Source organism: Chironomus tepperi, unplaced genomic scaffold (genome assembly GCF_022539635.2).
Source record: "Chironomus tepperi strain 1889 unplaced genomic scaffold, CSIRO-AGI_Ctep_v1 contig_337, whole genome shotgun sequence".
Lineage (NCBI taxonomy): Eukaryota > Metazoa > Arthropoda > Insecta > Diptera > Chironomidae > Chironomus > Chironomus tepperi.
Window position 1 is genome coordinate 2,691,735 of NW_027226459.1, and position 14,456 is coordinate 2,706,190.

The window sequence follows — 14,456 nt, forward strand, 5'->3', positions numbered from 1 at the left end:
TGTATGTTTCTGATTCATTTCCAGGCCGTCTTTTCTGAAATATCAGCTTAATTTTTGATTACGTTACGTAAAATAATTGCTACGTAAAAATACGTACGTCAAATTTGTCCTTGAAATCCACAACTCACACCCAAACTGTTGATGTTGATCATCAATGACACCACATTACATCCACCTGTAACCCTTCAACCTCAATATTCAAAATCCAGCATAAAATAGACACATCATTTGACTTTTTCTTGAAATTATCATTTTTATTGGTTCCAATTTTCACATTTTTTTTTTCGTGGGCAGGCATTCAAAGAGAAATAATCGAGGCTCGGACACTGAACATTTTCAATTGTGAGAAGAAAATTGGAGTTTCGAGTGTCGGTGCCATATAAAAGTAGAAAATAAAAGATATAAAATTTTCTTTACAAATTTGAGAGAAATAAAATGACTTTTTTTTGCTGTCTCAAAGAATAGGACATGAAAAAAAAGAATAAAGAAGTGATAACATGATGAAGCAATAAAGCGGCATTTTAGCTTCTATTATAGCGATTTCCATATCCTCGACGATGGTCATCTTTATATTCGTCAAAATTACGTGCATGATCCAAATATTCAGGATCATCATTTTCGATTTTCTGTTCCTTTTCTTCTTCCTCCTTGGCTTGTTCGGCTTCTTGATCGACATCACAACGACCTTGTAATGAAGCATTTTTTGCAACTTGTTCTGCACTTGGGAAGATTCCTTCCTCAACTCGCTGATCATAAAATTCCTGAACTGTATATGTTGGTAATGATGGATATCCGGCACCATAGACAGCTTTTTGTATTGCATCCTTTGTAATAATTATTGGCTTTAATGGTGCCGACTTATGATGATGATGAGGAGGCCTTTTTGAGGAACTAGCCTTATCTGACGTATCATCCACATAATCTGGATCATTTTGTTTTAATTTGGCGATATGCTCGAGAATTTCACATTCCTGCTCTAATGTACTCAATTCGTCCTGCGTTTCCCATACACATGATTTGATGAGCTTTAAATAGAAATTTCTCTTAATTTCTTCATCCGTATGATCTCGTTCCATTGCAACTTTCAATTGCTTAATTTGATCTTTCAACTCCTTTTTCTGTTGATACTTTTGTAATTTTTGGTTTCTCTGTTGAGCCATTTGTGTAATTCTTTGAATTTCATCACGTAATATTATATCCTTATTTTTCGACACAGCAGTTGTACTTCTCTCACATAAACCATATTCTTCACATCGACTTAGGTAATCATCATAATAAATTTTTGCAACATCTACGACATTCTTTCGATCCTGTACATTTGTTAATTTAAGTGTAACTTGTGCAAGGAGAAACGGCAATAGTAAATATTTTAAATTATCCGTGGCTATTTCTTCGTGCGATTCATTCTGGCTAAACATTCCGGTTAGACTAACAAGTCTAGTTGCATCCTCTAGCATTTTAATACATTTTCTTACGTCTTCCTGGAAGTTGAAAAAATTATTTAATTATTATACGCAGAACATTTTGGATCAAAACAAAACAAAAACAAAAATGCAATTTCGTGAAATCATGAAAATCCACATTTTTATGGATTTATACTTAATAACTTTATATTACCTGAAATTCGGGGCTGTTTGATGGATCGTCGCGCTTGTCAAATTCCTCAAATAGTTTATATGCATTATCAAAAAGTTCAAATAACTTAATTTCACCTTCCATTTTTTTTATATTTTCTATATCCAAGGTGTGGGTAATTCATGGCATCTTTTGAAAAGTCATGTCTTTTGGTCAATCATTGTTTTAACGCACGACAACTTGCTAAATGTGTTCTATGATGAATACAATGAAATACTTTTGAATATAATTAAGTAAATTAATGTCTAACTGTTTTAATTGACGAAAATATATTCTGAAAAGTTTTCAAAATTCTCATCCCTTGGCTTGCTTGGATGTTCAAAAATTTAAAATATTTTTAGTCGTTATTTTTTATCCCATAAATTTTATTGATGTTTACCATGAACTACATGATTCTTTTATTTAATTTTATACAATTTTGACATAACACTGTTTAAAATGAATCGACTCTGGGTCCTGGATTCTGGTATTTCTCTTTGAGTTCTCCAGACCAATATTGTTTCGTTCTTTCATTGCGCATTGCCTAAAATCAATCAGTTTAATTAACATAAATATTTTTAAGAAATAAGTAACAACTTACAAGTGCTCTCATAGTTCTCTTGGTCATTGTTAAGCACTCATTGAAATCCTCAATTAAATCTCGGCACTTTAATTTGCCTCTATCCTGTCCGTAAGCTTCCAAACATTCAATTACGTCCAATTCGAACTGTCCACATTTGTCGTAATGCTGAGCATTGATCAAACCACCGGTGAAATCGGTAAATGGTGTTCGGAAGAATGGTGTGAGCGGCATCTACGTAAATTAACAATTTTCAAAATAATCAAAATGATTGAATAACACGGAAAATTTAATTTTTTTATGATTTTTTGGAAATTCCATAGAAATTCACATTGCGATTGATACAACTATTTGTTTATGTGGTAAACAAGGATAGTTAATTATAGAAAACAGTGGTTAATACCTTGAAATCGAGGAACTAAGCCGAAAATATAATGTTCAATATTTTGACTGAAAAAAACAATACCGTAGATTAATCAAAGTAATCTAGTACAAAAATTCAAAATTTTGAAATCCGTTAAGAATTTTTTAAAAATTCAAATTCAAAAAAAGTCGTTAATTTTTTGGTTTATAAATTTTTATTTCTTTAACTCATTCATCTTTTTTTTATGTACACATTTTAACTACATTATGTTTGTTTTTCATCAGTTTTTTTCATTCAATAGTCAAAACATTTTCTCATTAGATTTTTTTCCAGAACATAAAATTAAAAAAAAAAGGAGAAGAATTTCTTGAATGCATACAAACATTATTCATCCTTAATGGCATTCTGCTCCTTGTGCTTGATGATTTTTCATTTTAAAATAATCAATCAATATTGATTCTCTAAAAAAACATCTTTCCACTTTATTTTTTATTATTTTTTTAAGTTTGAAGACAGAAAATTCCTCACAAATTTCCAGAACAAAAATCCTCTTTCCGAGTCCCTATTAAAATAACGAATTTTAAAAATTCGAAACTTCATTTTTACGAAGCTTTTTTTTCAACCATATCATTTTTCGAAAAATTCTTCATATAATCTCTTATAATTTTCAAATTTTAAAAAACCGTTAATTTTTTCAAGCATTTTAATTTTCTTAAACATATATTTTACAGCTAAGTTTTCTACTTATATTAAAGAACTATGCTAATTTAATTGTTTTTAATGTGAATAACCAGTTTTATTGTAGAAAACATTAGAAACTTGATGTATTAATGCTTGAAAAAATTCAACGGTTTTTTAAAATTTGAAAATTATAAGAGATTTGCATGAAGAATTTTTCGAAAAAATGATACGGTTGAAAAAATGAAGTGTTCGTAAAAATGAAGTTTCGAATTTTTAAAATTCGTTATTTTAATAGGGACTCCCTCTTTCCTTAGCAATTTTTTTTATTATGTTTCGTCTCTTTTTTTGGCAAAAATATTTTTTTAATTATTTTTTTTTACCTCTTGTATTTCTTTTTTTTTAATTAAAAAGGACGGGATTTGAATATATTTAATTTAAATTATGCTATATAATAACTTATGCGGGTATTAAACTAGATTATGAATATGCAGAAGAAAAATAGAGTAACATGTGACTATACATGAACTAAGATTGAAAGTTTTATGAGAAATATTTTCTTTTTTTTTTCTTATCAAAGCAGTTAGTATCGAGGGATGTAATGCTAACTTGATGTGTGATGATTTCTATGCTTTAAAACTCGAATTAATTATGTCTAATTCATGTTTTAATGTATTGTCATTTTTAACCGACTTTTCAAATTTGAATTTAAGTCTATGTAGTATATTTTTTGAATTTTTGAAAACCGTTAATATTTTGAATTCCAGAAAACCGTTACAAATTCTAAGTTAATTTTACTAAATACAGTTCTACAACAGCAATAAGGAACTATCCATCAAGTTTCGAGTTTCAAATCATAGAAAAACTATAAAAATCTTTGCTATTTCATCACACAATCGTGGCTAAATCCCTCGAGTAGCATAAAAATAAAGGTTATAAAATATAGACTAGATATTGACAACTAGAGACACTAAAAATGAATCAAATAAATAGGACAAAGGAATTACTAAGTAATAGAGAGATAAAAATATCACAAAAATATTGTTAAAAAGAAGCTACAGCGATTGTCAAACTTCACTGTATTCATGTACTATTTTAGATTGAAAACTTCATTAATTCGTTTATTTCCATTTTTTTTTCACTTATCGTTTCTTCATTATTAAGTTCATTTAAGGATTGTAGTTATGGGAGATCTCTCTTAACGTAGATTGATTTATCGCTGAAATTATATGAAGTGATATTTGACCTCGATTTTCCTCATTTTCTTTTTTTTTTAAGTTTTTGTTGTATTAATGAACACTTTTCTCCTGAGAATTCATCGTGATATTTTTGCCTAATTTACCATCAGCGATAAAGCAATCTTCAGCGAGGTGGGTGCAAAATAAAACAAGTATAAATGTGGTCAATCGCGCCCAAGACAAGCGCATTTTAATAGCATACGATTAGATTTTTATCAAATGCAACTGAACTAGTGAGGCTTAACCATTGAAATCGACAATTTGAAATGAATTTCGAAGAAAAAAAAAAGATTGAAAAATAACTGTAAAGAAATGTTTGAATAACGTACGTTTAATATACGTACGTAACTAAAAACCTACGTTAAATGTACAAAACTCAAAAACGTACGTTTAGTTTACGTAACTCAAAAACGTACGTTAAGTGTACGTAACTGAAAAACGTACGTTAAGTGTACGTAATCAAAAAACGTACGTTAAATGTACGTAACCGTAAAACGTACGTAAAATCAAACGTCAAAATGATAATGAAGATTGTAGAAAATAGAATCAGTCGAATTAAGGACAATGGCGTCATTCCTTATTTTTGTTGATAAAATGCGCTAACAAGGAACAGATAGGGGAGACAGAATTAGGCAAGCGGAAGAAGCCAGAGAGTGTGTTTTTAAATGTCAATACTATTTCAAATACATAAATTATTTTTTGACTGTTTCAGTTTTACATCAATGGCTCGATTACAGAAATTTGTGTCTTTTTTTGCATTACATAAATTGTTTTACTCATCGTCATCATCGTCGTCATCACGAATGAACTAAATTATTACTTTTTTTTGTTTAATTACTTTAGGTATTAATGACCACCACATGGCAATTTATTTTTAAATTTTTTTGATTTAACTACATCATGACCCTACGAAAATATTTTCTTATGTTTTCTTGTTATCTCAATATATATCCTGTACGTACAATCATTTCTTTTTCACGATTTTTTTTTATTTTTTCAATATTTCATTATTATTTTTTTTTTTATTTCTCGTTATAATAATTATAAATAATTATTGTTAAGTTATTGTTCTTTCAAAAACGCATTATTATTTCATATGGCTGGAATCAAGTTATAATGCATAATCATGTCCAAGACATTTTACCGTACAACGGTAAAAGACATCAAAAAGGTTTTTCCTAATTCCACATTATATCATTGATTAATCATTCACATCATCTATTTACAAAAAATATTAATGCAAGGCGTTATGTCAATTTAAAATTTTTTATTTCCTTAAAAAAATTTAACTTTTTCCACTTTTAAGAAAATTGAAAAAAAAATAGTTAAAAAATGAAGAAATTTGCAAAAAACTCTTTTTTTTTTACTTCATTTATAATTCGAAAAATGTGAGACATTCAGAAATTTAACGTGTGTGTTAATGTGTGGGGGTGTTTGTGTCATTGAACTTGATGTAAAAATTTTTTCTTTTTTAAATATTTTCCATTTTTTTTTTAGTAAAAAAATTAAATGAAGCTTTATTTCTTCAACATGCTCTTATGTAAAAAGAAATTATCTACAAATATATATATAGCGTATATCATCATCATCATCATGAAAGAAGCCACGAAAGATTATGCTACAAATCTACAAATCAGAGATGAAGGAACTGTTGGCAATGATTCTGTGCTATCTTTTTTTGCTTTCCTTGATTGACTTTAAAAAGGATCGAAAAGAAAATACTTTATTGACATGGGATTTTTGTCAATGTCTAATGACAGGAAAATAATGACGTAAACGTTAATCCTCACGCAATTATTTATGTATTATATCATTACGACTTTTATTTTTGGGATATGGATCAATTTTGTCCTATTAAATTTTTGAGTAGGTTAGAACAATTAAAGTCGTAATACGTGAATAGGTAGCTGTATTACGTAAGGGTTTTGAGCTTATGCAGTGAGTAAACCTTACAAGTCCCTCATTGATATTTAGAAATATAGCTACGAAATATGTATACGTAAAAAGTGTACGTAATACGTTTACGTATAATTTTTAACGTAATACTTATACGTAGAACCTTTTTACGTAATATTATTACGCAATACTTATACGTAGGAGTGTTTACGTAACAAGTGTACGTAATACGTATTCGAAGAATTGTAAACGTAATTCTTATACGTAAGAGTTTTTACGTAACAATTTTAAAACAAATTACGTTCAAGTTTCATTGCATAACATTCTTTACGTAAGTAGTGTACGTATCACTTATACGTTGACGTCTTACGTAATCATAATACAAAGAATAGTCTCATTCCCAAGTCAAAACAAGGAAGAAAAAGCCAGACACCAATCAAATTACAACAACAATCCTCATCCCTGCTACAAACAGGAAGGAAAATATCTTCACATTTCTTTTTTTTTTGTCATATGCTAAAAAATATGATGTGAAAAAGGGGTGTATACAATTAAAGATAGCAATTGTCACGAAGAAATAGATAGATAAATAGATATAGTGAGCGAGAACTAAATAAGAAAATGATTGACAAAAGTGTGATTCTCATGTTGTTACAAAAATTTAAAGCTTCTTGGTTTCATTCGTGTTATATATATTCATAATAATGTCATTCGTAAATCGTGAATTACATTTCTATAAATGGTATTTTTTTAATGTAGTTTTAATCTCATTGTATATGATGAACAACTTTTTAATATATTCGATGAGGAAGGAAGGGTCAAATGTTTCATTTTTTTATGTATTGGAATGAACAAAAAAATTTTCTTATTTTTCATCTCACTTCGGTGTGTAACTTTTTCACTTTTCCTATTCGCATGTTCTTGTTCATACAATTTATTTTTTTGTTTTGTTAAAGATTAAGACAAAAAAGAAGGAAAAAAAAAGTCGTGACGCTTAGAGCCATTCGAGCGATTTTTATATACAACTAATATACTTTTCTAATTATTTACCCGCAAAAATGGTTGTTTCTCATATACATTCACTCATCCACACTGTTTTTTTAATCATTCATTCATTCGCGCCAAATCTCTGTTATTATCACGCAAACTTATGTCCTGGATTTATTGGAATTATTAGCTCATCATCATCATCCTGATCGTCAAAGCCATCGTGATCGATTATGAATGTGGGACTTTGACGTGATGTTGATGCTATTGGTTGATAATGATATCCTTGACGATTTTTACGCATTGAACCCAATGTTGGCTTTTGATTATATACCTGGTCAGGTCGTTTTACTGTAAAAGAAGATTTAATGGATGTTAGATAAATGGTAAATATTGGATAAATTTAGTGATAGATTCAGACTTGACTCACTTGGAATATAAGCTGGCTTTTGATTCGGCATTGGCATTTCTATATCACCTTCAAGTTGCTCTCTTATCGTATCTGTTACAGATCTCTTCATTGTTTTATTGTAATGATTTGGAATATTGCTGACTTTACTACGTTTATCACCAATATCGTTACTACTTAACGGACTTAGCTCTCTATCATGCAAACCCATTTGATCTTCAGTCAAACGTCGTCTGAATCGTCGACGACAATATGGAAAGCATGCTAAAATTGCTAGTATAAATGCTTCTAACGCACAACAATAACCAAGTATCTGAAATTAAAATTATTTATTAATTAGCATATAATAATTGTAGCTTTAAAAGAACTTACAGCTGATACAAATAACGTATCCTTTGTATATTTGGCTACCCATACAAACTCCTCAGCAAAGAAGACCATATGAATGATCAGCGATGAGCTGAGGATGAATAACAATCCAATCGTCAGGTACAACCACGCATTCTAAAGAAAATGGTAGAACCAAAAAAGCTTTTTAAACACTGTCAAGTAAATTTTCAGGATGCGTAAGCTTTAAATCATTAAAAATAAATTTTCTTTTTGAATTTTGAATTTTAGCAAACTTATAAAGGAACTGAATAATAATGAAAATGAAATTTAAATTATAAATAGCACTGCATTCTGCTAATGACATTTCCATCTTGAGCTGCCATGAATGGCGATAATGTCATTTATGCAGAAATAGCAGTAACAAAATTATGGAAAATTCCTTCATGACTTTAAAGTGAATTAAGGCACCAGCCATGAAGACATTTTCATACATAGAACAGTTAATAGAGTTAGTAAATAGATTTAGAAGCCACCAATAAATCAAACTTCCAATGTTTTTTTTTAATAATCGATCCAGCTGATCCCGAATACATACAAGCATACTTACTAATTTCCCCCAATTAAAGGGAAACATCAGTGCAATATGTGAGATATCCAAAAAGAGCATTAAACATGTTACTAGCAATGAGAAAAGTGCACAAAAAACCTATACCAAGAAAGAAAGAGATGTTAAGATTCTTTTGTTAGTGATGATTATTAGTTAATTAGCTACACATTAAATGTTATTATTCATAATTATTAGCAATGTTAATGGGATGTCAGTATTATTAAAATATCAAATTCCTTATTCTACAAGAAGCTACAACACACAGATATATAACAATACAAGGATAGAAAGTATAGTTTGGGAGATAGAGGCACAAATGCGCATTTTTTAAGGATGTTTTATTTACATACGTAGCAAAAGTTTAACGTTAACGTAATACGTATACGTAAGAAAAGTTCTTACGTAAAAAATAAAAACGTAACGTTTGACGTATACGTAAGAAAAAACGTAAAGTTTACATAACAAAGATGATACGTAACGTTTAACGTAAACGTAAGAAAAACGTAACGTTTAACGCAAACGTAAACTTTACGTAACTTAAGATCTCATCAATGACAGACATTTAGTTAGTTTTAAGACAAAAAATTACCGTTTCGGATAGTTATTCCTCCATAAAACAGTCAGACAAATCTATATCCATCCCCATCTCCCTCAGGAACAATCAATGAAACTGTGGATATGTAAAGAACTTTTGAATATTTCAAGGAAGATTTTAATACACCCAAAGGAATAAATACACAGCTAATGTTAAGTGTTTAGACGAAAACTCGGTCACATTTAACTCAAATCATTTATTTTTCCGTCCTGATTTCTTAAATGTGTTTCGCGGAAAGAAAACTTTCGCACAAAAAAAATGTGTATAAAATGTGATTTGTCATTTAGAGTATTTTGTAAAATTATGGAAATCATAAATATCACATACACTTTTTGGTTGTCACACATTTTTGTGTTTTATGAACCATATTCATTCAATTGAGATAAATGAACGATTCCTACTGAGATAATGCCCGACTCAATTCAAATCACATGAAAAGCTGTTCATCCATTAAATTGAAGTAGAGTTATCATATTTGTATCATATATGCGAATAGCTTGACAACGATTCATTGATTCCGTTAGTGATTTATGAATAAGAACTAGCCCTCTACTTAAAGACAACCACCATGGATGGTTAAGAAGGAGAGGAAAGTGATAAAATGATGAGTGTTTAACGTATTTTTCCATTACGTAGACATGGAACAAGGAAGATGGAAGGAACACAAAAAAAATATATAAAATGTAAAGTAAGTGAGTACATACCATCAATCTTAATCGTCCAATCAATGGCAGTAAAAAAAGTCCAACTTGTACTGTTCCAGCAGAACATTCAAACGCCAAGCAACAAGCTGATGATATCTAAAAATTATGATAATTTTTTAATAAGAGGAGACGAAAGAGAAAATGAGAAACAATGAGGCTAGGAGGAAGGAAAAAAGAATTTTCATAAATGTATGTATGTACATGACTGTACGTATGTACAAAATAATACAAATGAAACAGAAATGAGAAGAGAACTTGTTGAGTGGAAGAACCAAAAAAAATATGAAAATTGAAAAATTATTTAAAGGCATTAAGACTTACAACCAATAAAATTCGAACAATTCCTGTTGGTGTTTTAAGATGTGACGCATCACAATGAAGAACGACACCTCCCCATCCCATTTGATTTTGTCCAAGACGTTCACGATAATTGAGATGCGAATCCCAAGATGAGCATGTTTCCAACGGCGATTCAAGAGGTTCGAGCGGTGTTGTAATTGATATTTCTCCGGCTCTGCTGCCCGCAATCTCAAAATCTTGTAAATCCTCGTGACAGCAGGCCGGCTCCAAATCGCGTATTTCTTCCAGCAGAAAGTCTATTTCATCCGTACCATAAATATCAGAGACTGAGCGAATCGGAGGCGGCTGTTGTTGCTGCATTTCCCCATTTCCCAAAGCCCCTACTATTTCGAATCCGGCTGATTTGGAGCACTATTTTATTCACCCGCTCTCCACACCTTCCTTTCCTTCCTTCTACTTCTGCTGCTTACGTTCCTAACGTAGTGCCTCCTTACAACGACTTACTCCCTTAATTTTTTTTTTCAATTTATTTTTTTAAATAAGAAAATTGTGTAAAATGAAAAATAAAATATATTCTTCTATTAATATACACTCATAGTACTATTAACATAAAATCGATTATAATATAAAAGCATAGTTGAGTTGATGGGGATCATTCACAAATGACGTCCACTAACTATTCTGATATCTTATGCTCGTCGACTTATTTAATCGAGATATTACAGATGTTCATCTGTAAATTGGGAAATTCGACTTTTCCTCTAGATGTGTTAGAGAAACTGAATGAAGCGAATTGATGACAGCAAATTCAAATTTGAAAACCATACATTGAATTTGTACGGTTTTGAAAAATTCAAATTTTAAATGACCGTTAGAAATCCTTTTCTGATTACTTTAAAATAAAATGACACAAGAAATTAACTAAAATTTGGACGTCATTTACAACAATCCCCGATGGCAATTCTCGTGTTTTTCACATTTTTTCTTCAACTCTAAAGTCCTTGTCTAGTCTCTTTTATTTCATTATAATGTTCTCATTTTTTCTTCTTTTTATGATTATTATGTATGGTATATACATAATGAAATTTTATACACAGCACACAACATGCATTCACTTCCTTTTATGTGATAACAAGATCGTTTATAATGATTTTAATCATCTTCACTATTGTTAATTGATAGGACTTTGTAAAGTACCATAAAATTGCACTTAAAATTGCCTATTGACAATGCCTATGATATGAAGAGTTATTGTGCGATGTAGAAGTGTCGATTTTATAGTGAATAAGTAGGTTACAGCACCACTCAAATGAAAAAGGAATGTGAGAATTTATGTGGGAAAAAAGTGAAAAGCGGGAGGAATTTGGTGTAAAAAAATCGTATGCGAGGGTTGTACGATTTCAGGATATTCTTTTTTTCCTCCTTGTACACATATACACTGTGCTAGTTCCTCTTATCACTTAATATTCACTCACGACTCACACGAAAAATTGAAACTTTTGAGATTTTTTGCACAAATTTTGCAGGAAATGCCTTTAAACATACTTTAATAAATTTTAATGTTTCGTTATTTCATTCCATGCTCGTAAGCAGGACACATTGCGATGAATGAATGAATGCTACTTGCATATTTCCTTTAATGAAAAAAAAAACATAAATCGATAATTTTTCATTCAAGGAAAATGCATTTTAATTTATGTTTTCACACTTCCAGCACACTATTCTTCATGATATTCATTATCTTTACACTCTTAACTAAATTATTATTCACCTTTTTCTTCTTAAATACTTAATGTAACTTAATTAAATGCATTATTTTAAAAATCTTTCCTAGCATTTTCAATTTTTTTTACTCTCAGCTTTTTATCCTTATTCTCTTCTAAATTCTCTCTTGGCTCTCACGATGTCCTTTCGCAATTCAAATTTTACAATACTGTTGTGCAATTTTCCTGCTCCTTGATCCTGTGCTTTATGGGTACATCCGGTTTTAATGATGTAAATTATTAACAGATTCGCTGACCTAAATTGCATTAAATTTTAATTAATGATCTCAACTGCATTGACTCTTATAGTCATTAAACCATGACTTACTAAGATTCAGTTCATTTTTCCTTGCATTGTAAAATTAAAATCGGTTGATATCCACGTGTTAGCAATCTTTTGAAAGTAACGAACAAATTTTGAATTTCAGAGGGTAAACAACTAAGCAATCACAGACAAAATCAAAACAAACCTATTAAAAATCTATAATTTAAGATTTTAAGCATAATTAAGTAGTTTAGGTACGAAAAAGCAATCACTTGTACTTACAACATCAATTAAACACCATGACAGATCAAACAAGCACAATTACTCGGATAGATTTAGAAGTTCTCGAAGTACTTTCATTTTTCGATGACATTAATTTAATTAATCTGTAAGTTAATCACTTGTATTTAATATTTGCAGCGATTAACCTGATTAAATTGATAATTATTGTAGATCTGAATTAGACGTAGCGGAATTGGAAGATGTCACGATTTCATTGACCAAGAATTTTGTTATTCTCACAACGTGCTTCAAAGCTGGATCTGTGGATATTCTGAAATTTAAGGAACATTCACTAAACTGTATCAAATACTTAAAGGTCATATGCTCAAAAGGTTCTTCCTTTCAAAATTTAATAGCCAACACAAATGGAATGCTTGAAAGTGTCAAAATAATACTCGAATCTCCTTGTGAAGAAGATATTAAGTTGAGATCCTTTCAATTACTAGCAAATCTATGCGTACAGAATGACAGAGCTCAAAAGAAATTATGGACTGAACTGAATATCTTGATCATGGAAAAATTCAATTCAAATGAAACAGCATATATCAATGTGGCAGCTATGATAATTTACAACATTTTATTGCACAATTCGGAAATAATTGATAAGAATCTAGTGCTAACAGATAGTTTGAGTCATTATGACAAGTTTTTAAAAGAAGAGTCCCCAAAGGTTCCTGATTACTTCCACATATTATTAGAATACTTTATTTGTGAATTTGATGAAGTAGTTGTCGCTTACGAGAATTTAGAAGACGACCTAAAAAAGATATTTTTGTACTACTTACACGATCACGTCGAGCATGAATCAAATCCGTGAGTATACATTATTATTTTGCTTATTCTGTAATATTTAATAAACAAATTACTTTACAGAGTTGTGAGCAAACCGTTACTTAATCATATTTCGTTAGAATTTAAAAAGAAATCAGATTGCATACTTAAGACTGTCACGAATTACGTTGATAACATCGATCCTGAATTTGTCGTTATTTTATTGGATATCATATCATCAGCTACGACACACGAGAAATATTTAAACATATTGAAAGACGATCGTTCATTATTTTTAAACATTGGATGTCTTCTTCAAGCTCTTCATAAACTCGGAAAGAAGTCTGACAATTTATTTACTCCAATACAAAATTTAGAAGCATTAACACCATCATCATCGGTTAGTTCCGATTTTGAGAAGGAAATTTCATTTGCATTCAAATCCAAACTGGTTAAATCACTCGCAAATTTATCATATCGGAATAAGAAGAATCAAGAATTGGCACGAGAAATGGAAATTATGCATAGCATCTTTGAATGTACGACTGCCGATGCTCGAAATCCATTGATTAAGGAATGGAGCATATTAGCGATTAGAAATTTGTGTGAAGATAATGCAGAGAATCAAGAGATTGTAAGAAGTTTGACGAAAGTTGGCAATGCTGAAAATCCAGTTTTGAGTGATTTTAAACTTGATGATGGAATCTTTCGTATTATTAAATAAACATATCGCTAATAACGGTATCATCATCATTTTATATAAATAAACATTTTTCTTTTATTCACACCTTTTATCCACAGATAAGTCAGTCTGAATGCCTTGATTATTGTTAATGTAAATAGATTTTACGTACGTTTTTTTTTACATATCATTTACGTACGTTTTTTTACGTAGTGTTTACGTACGTTATTTACTTAGACTTTACGTACGCAATAATTAATTTAAGAAAATTATATCCAAAATTCCCTGTAAGTATTCAAAGACAGAATCGATAAAACTTTACACTATCTTCTCTTGTCTAGAATGTGACAATAATGTGTGCAGTCATTAATTAAAAATTATAATTACAATG

At 30.0% G+C, this 14,456-nt stretch overlaps 4 protein-coding genes across 7 annotated transcripts; 1 reads left to right on the forward strand and 3 right to left on the reverse strand.

Annotated features, from left to right (window-relative positions):
• Window positions 1–227: 227 nt before the first annotated feature.
• Tap42 (immunoglobulin binding protein Tap42) lies at window positions 228–1,754 on the reverse strand. The gene is made up of 2 exons (XM_070644330.1): window positions 1,618–1,754; window positions 228–1,481 (listed from the first exon to the last, which is right to left on the reverse strand). The coding sequence occupies exons 1-2, from the start codon at window positions 1,717–1,719 to the stop codon at window positions 522–524; spliced, it is 1,062 nt and encodes a 353-aa protein (XP_070500431.1). The 5' UTR covers window positions 1,720–1,754; the 3' UTR covers window positions 228–521.
• Window positions 1,755–1,979: 225 nt separating this feature from the next.
• ND-15 (NADH dehydrogenase (ubiquinone) 15 kDa subunit) lies at window positions 1,980–2,692 on the reverse strand. Its single transcript, XM_070644431.1, has 3 exons — window positions 2,598–2,692; window positions 2,216–2,428; window positions 1,980–2,158 (listed from the first exon to the last, which is right to left on the reverse strand). The coding sequence occupies exons 2-3, from the start codon at window positions 2,426–2,428 to the stop codon at window positions 2,069–2,071; spliced, it is 303 nt and encodes a 100-aa protein (XP_070500532.1). The 5' UTR covers window positions 2,598–2,692; the 3' UTR covers window positions 1,980–2,068.
• A 902-nt stretch (window positions 2,693–3,594) lies between these two features.
• LOC139093724 (uncharacterized) lies at window positions 3,595–12,169 on the reverse strand. 4 transcript variants are annotated; one of them, XM_070644543.1, is made up of 7 exons: window positions 12,074–12,169; window positions 10,324–10,809; window positions 10,003–10,098; window positions 8,704–8,802; window positions 8,139–8,270; window positions 7,788–8,079; window positions 3,595–7,708 (listed from the first exon to the last, which is right to left on the reverse strand). In XM_070644543.1, the coding sequence occupies exons 2-7, from the start codon at window positions 10,660–10,662 to the stop codon at window positions 7,509–7,511; spliced, it is 1,158 nt and encodes a 385-aa protein (XP_070500644.1). In that variant the 5' UTR covers window positions 10,663–10,809; window positions 12,074–12,169; the 3' UTR covers window positions 3,595–7,508. The 4 variants fall into 4 exon arrangements, with proteins under 4 accessions (XP_070500644.1, XP_070500642.1, XP_070500645.1 ...); XM_070644541.1 differs by having other exon boundaries at window positions 8,692–8,802; XM_070644544.1 differs by lacking the exon at window positions 8,704–8,802.
• A 330-nt stretch (window positions 12,170–12,499) lies between these two features.
• On the forward strand, window positions 12,500–14,151 carry LOC139093555 (ataxin-10). The gene is made up of 3 exons (XM_070644299.1): window positions 12,500–12,718; window positions 12,784–13,425; window positions 13,486–14,151. The coding sequence occupies exons 1-3, from the start codon at window positions 12,630–12,632 to the stop codon at window positions 14,105–14,107; spliced, it is 1,353 nt and encodes a 450-aa protein (XP_070500400.1). The 5' UTR covers window positions 12,500–12,629; the 3' UTR covers window positions 14,108–14,151.
• Window positions 14,152–14,456: the final 305 nt, after the last annotated feature.

What these genes read in the sequence shown, in the direction of transcription:
- Tap42 (XM_070644330.1), bottom strand. Translation starts at nt 1,719, where the DNA reads ATGGAAGGTGAAATTAAGTTATTTGAACTTTTTGATAATGCATATAAA. An exon ending in CAAACAGCCCCGAATTTCAG is followed by an intron (nt 1,482 to 1,617) that starts GTAATATAAAGT and finishes TTCAACTTCCAG; the next exon opens with GAAGACGTAAGAAAATGTAT.
- ND-15 (XM_070644431.1), bottom strand. Translation starts at nt 2,428, where the DNA reads ATGCCGCTCACACCATTCTTCCGAACACCATTTACCGATTTCACCGGT. An exon ending in AGAGAACTATGAGAGCACTT is followed by an intron (nt 2,159 to 2,215) that starts GTAAGTTGTTAC and finishes GATTGATTTTAG; the next exon opens with GCAATGCGCAATGAAAGAAC.
- LOC139093724 (XM_070644541.1), bottom strand. Translation starts at nt 10,662, where the DNA reads ATGCAGCAACAACAGCCGCCTCCGATTCGCTCAGTCTCTGATATTTAT. An exon ending in TTGTTCGAATTTTATTGGTT is followed by an intron (nt 10,099 to 10,323) that starts GTAAGTCTTAAT and finishes CATAATTTTTAG; the next exon opens with ATATCATCAGCTTGTTGCTT. An exon ending in GGAAATTAGTAAGTATGCTT is followed by an intron (nt 8,271 to 8,691) that starts GTATGTATTCGG and finishes CATTTTCTTTAG; the next exon opens with AATGCGTGGTTGTACCTGAC.
- LOC139093555 (XM_070644299.1), top strand. Translation starts at nt 12,630, where the DNA reads ATGACAGATCAAACAAGCACAATTACTCGGATAGATTTAGAAGTTCTC. An exon ending in GACATTAATTTAATTAATCT is followed by an intron (nt 12,719 to 12,783) that starts GTAAGTTAATCA and finishes TAATTATTGTAG; the next exon opens with ATCTGAATTAGACGTAGCGG. An exon ending in GTCGAGCATGAATCAAATCC is followed by an intron (nt 13,426 to 13,485) that starts GTGAGTATACAT and finishes ATTACTTTACAG; the next exon opens with AGTTGTGAGCAAACCGTTAC.